Consider the following 2912-nt stretch of genomic DNA (forward strand, 5'->3'; position numbering starts at 1 on the left):
CAGTAGGATGTTGGGAGGAAACGAACTAAAAACGCACAGTATCGCTTCTTGGCACATTTAGCAATCTTCAATTAGCGTTGTGCTCTGCAGGGTCTTTTTTGTGTCAAAAATAAAACATTCAGGGGGTTCGCCGCAAATAGACAGGCCACACGCCTCTGCCCGCGCCTTCCAGCCACTGACAAAGGGCCCCGCGCCTCGCTGGCACGCCTCGTCAGCGTTCAGTATGTATGCAAACCTGATTCTGACGAAGCCAAGTTCTGTCACCACATATCTGTACACCACAAGTTTCAGCATCAAAGTGAATTTTTTTGCCAAGTTTAGACACTTGTGGTGTAATTGACTCTAATAGTATGATAGTGACTAGATCCTGTGTAATCTAATGGCCTTATCTAGAAAATTTCAACGACAATGCCATCAATCCGTGGGCTCTCTAGTTCCTTTCGTGTTCACCATTTATGCTCTAAATTTGACCATGACAACTAACTACTCCGCCACTAAATCCCGTTCCCTATTTCATGATGCTCCTCATGGTTCCTCTCTCCCAAGCACCACGGCCAAGCAATGGGCTCTCGCCGCCGTCGTCCGACCGCCACCCTAGTCCTCGCTTCGTTGCTATGCCTCTACCTCGCTCCGCGCGGGGCCTTCTCGCTCTCCTTCAGCCTCGACTTCTCCGACGCCGGTGCAGGCTCGTCGATCATTGCCTCCGGCGACGTACTCATCAGCCCACCAGCGCTCGAACTGTCGAAGAATAGCCGGGCGTTGTACCGGTACAAAGTGCCGCTGTGGAACGGCGCCACCGGCGAGGCGGCTAGCTTCGCCACCGCCTTCTCATTCCAGATCACCCCAGACAAGGACAAGGACAGCCCGCCGCAGCAGCCAGGCGATAGGAATAGGATGGCCTTCTTCCTCGGCCACCTCCCTTCCGTGGACGTCCCGTGCAGCAGCAGCAGCAGCGCCGGCGCCGGCCTGGCCATCGTGACGGTAGGGTTTGACGCTTTCCTCAACCATGTCGGCATCGACATCAGCTCCAGCAACTCCACGGCGCCCGCGCACACGACGGCGACATGGCCCGGCAAGAACCTCACGACGTCCAGTGTCATGGAGGCCACCGTGAAATACCACAACGACTCCAGGACGCTGGCTGCTGCTCTACTCATCGACGGCGCCCTGTACCAGGCCAATGCAACCGTTGATCTGCGCAGAATTCTACCGGAGGAGGTCGCGGTTGGCTTCTCCGCCGCCGCCTTTGCCGGGATGCACCGGATACGGTCGTGGTCGTTCGGTTCCACTCTGCCGGAGTCCAAGCAGGAGGCATCTCCTCAGCCTTCCGAACCTCCTCATCTCCCAATCAGCAGCTACAACCACAAGAAGATAGCATTAGTCCTATTATTCCTAGGAACGATCACGACGAGGTGTGTCCGAATAGGTTTTCAGTTTCGATTCAAGACATCGCCGGATCGTGTTACCTTGGCTGTCCTAGCCTAGTTTTTTTACATGCATGTAAAGAACTTTAATTGGATTTCAGTCTCGCTGTAAAAAAGCCCGTGACAAATAGAGAAAGAAACAAACGAGTTTTATTTTGAAGCTATACATCACCCTCGGCATACTGAATTGTGTGGATCAAGGCTTTTCGCATGTCATGAGCATTAATCATTGATGTCAACTTGGGAGGGTGAGATTTGAATAATGTGTGAGCACTTATGACGCATCACCTTCGTAGATATGTTTCCAAATCTGGGAGATTTTCTCGCCACCTATTCACCCATAATCACTCCCGTAATAATGCACCTGCCCTAAACCCACGCCAGGCGTCCCTCGTCCCCGTCTCCATAGCGTGCTCCCGGATCACCTCCATCCCTGAGCTCTCACTCCGAATCCATCCGCCACGATCCAGTCATTCCCCCTTGGACCTTGAGAGTAACCTGGCGCACACAAAGGAATGAGCTCACAACCCATTTGCCGCCTGGAGCATCTATAGTACCTTCATGGCACACGGCTTCTGGTTCATCGTGGCGGAGGGTCCGCCCGGTTGAGGAACGAAGCCATCACGTAAGTAAGACAACTGGATTTGCCCCCTCGACCCCCATCTTCCGCAGACACCATCCTCATCTAACCTTGGTATTGAGTCCAAGAATTCTTGATGTACCGCTCTCTGATTTATTTGTATGTTCTAAATTTTGTACGCTATGTGCATTCCCTTTTGCTGGCCCCAAATTTGGGCACTCCATTGTGTACTGCATGGCTCATTCATCGACTATTATCTTTGAATTTATTACGTACATGAAGCACATGTGCTTCCCAATTTTAGGGGCAACATCTTTTAGGATTTTATTTTCATATATCCATGCTTCCAACTGATAGTATATATGTAACTGCACCATGTTCTTCATGCTTCTTAACCATTTGTGTTTCTTCATTGTAATGCATATGCTTCTTTCGGAATAGAGTTTGCTTCATTTCGTGTGAGGGAGCAGGCATATGTTTCCATTTTCCTTGATCTGGAGAGAACCATGCATTGCTTCCGAAATATGGCCATGCATTGCTTGGTTTATTGAATCGACCAGTTTATATTACTATATGCATGACACCAAAAAAAAAGGTCTTCTGAAACATATTTCGGCTGCATCTTGCGCCAACTGAATTGCTTCCATTACCTTTGATTTCCCCTTCTCCTTAACTTTATTGTCACTGTTATCCCCCTTGAAACATGACATGCTTCCATATTGTACCCAATATTTTTCTGAATTTTAGTAAATATGCTTATTTCCATCTTATTCTCTGTTTTTTCATTCTCCAATTTAGTAGATTCGCTGCTTACAAGTTATTCTTGCTTACGTTGCCCTGCTTTAATAACAGATTTTTATCAAAAAAAAATTTCATTTCTATGTTACACTTTTATTTCTTCAGTTTCG

General features: G+C 48.6%; 1 protein-coding gene across 1 annotated transcript; it reads left to right on the top strand.

Annotated features, from left to right (window-relative positions):
* The first annotated feature begins 500 nt into the window (after nt 1–500).
* Nucleotides 501–1524, top strand: LOC123175506 (non-seed lectin-like). The gene has a single exon (XM_044590220.1). The coding sequence runs from the start codon at nt 562–564 to the stop codon at nt 1483–1485; it is 924 nt and encodes a 307-aa protein (XP_044446155.1). The 5' UTR covers nt 501–561; the 3' UTR covers nt 1486–1524.
* Nucleotides 1525–2912: the final 1388 nt, after the last annotated feature.

Source organism: Triticum aestivum, unplaced genomic scaffold (genome assembly GCF_018294505.1).
Source record: "Triticum aestivum cultivar Chinese Spring unplaced genomic scaffold, IWGSC CS RefSeq v2.1 scaffold196574, whole genome shotgun sequence".
NCBI classification, from domain to species: domain Eukaryota; kingdom Viridiplantae; phylum Streptophyta; class Magnoliopsida; order Poales; family Poaceae; genus Triticum; species Triticum aestivum.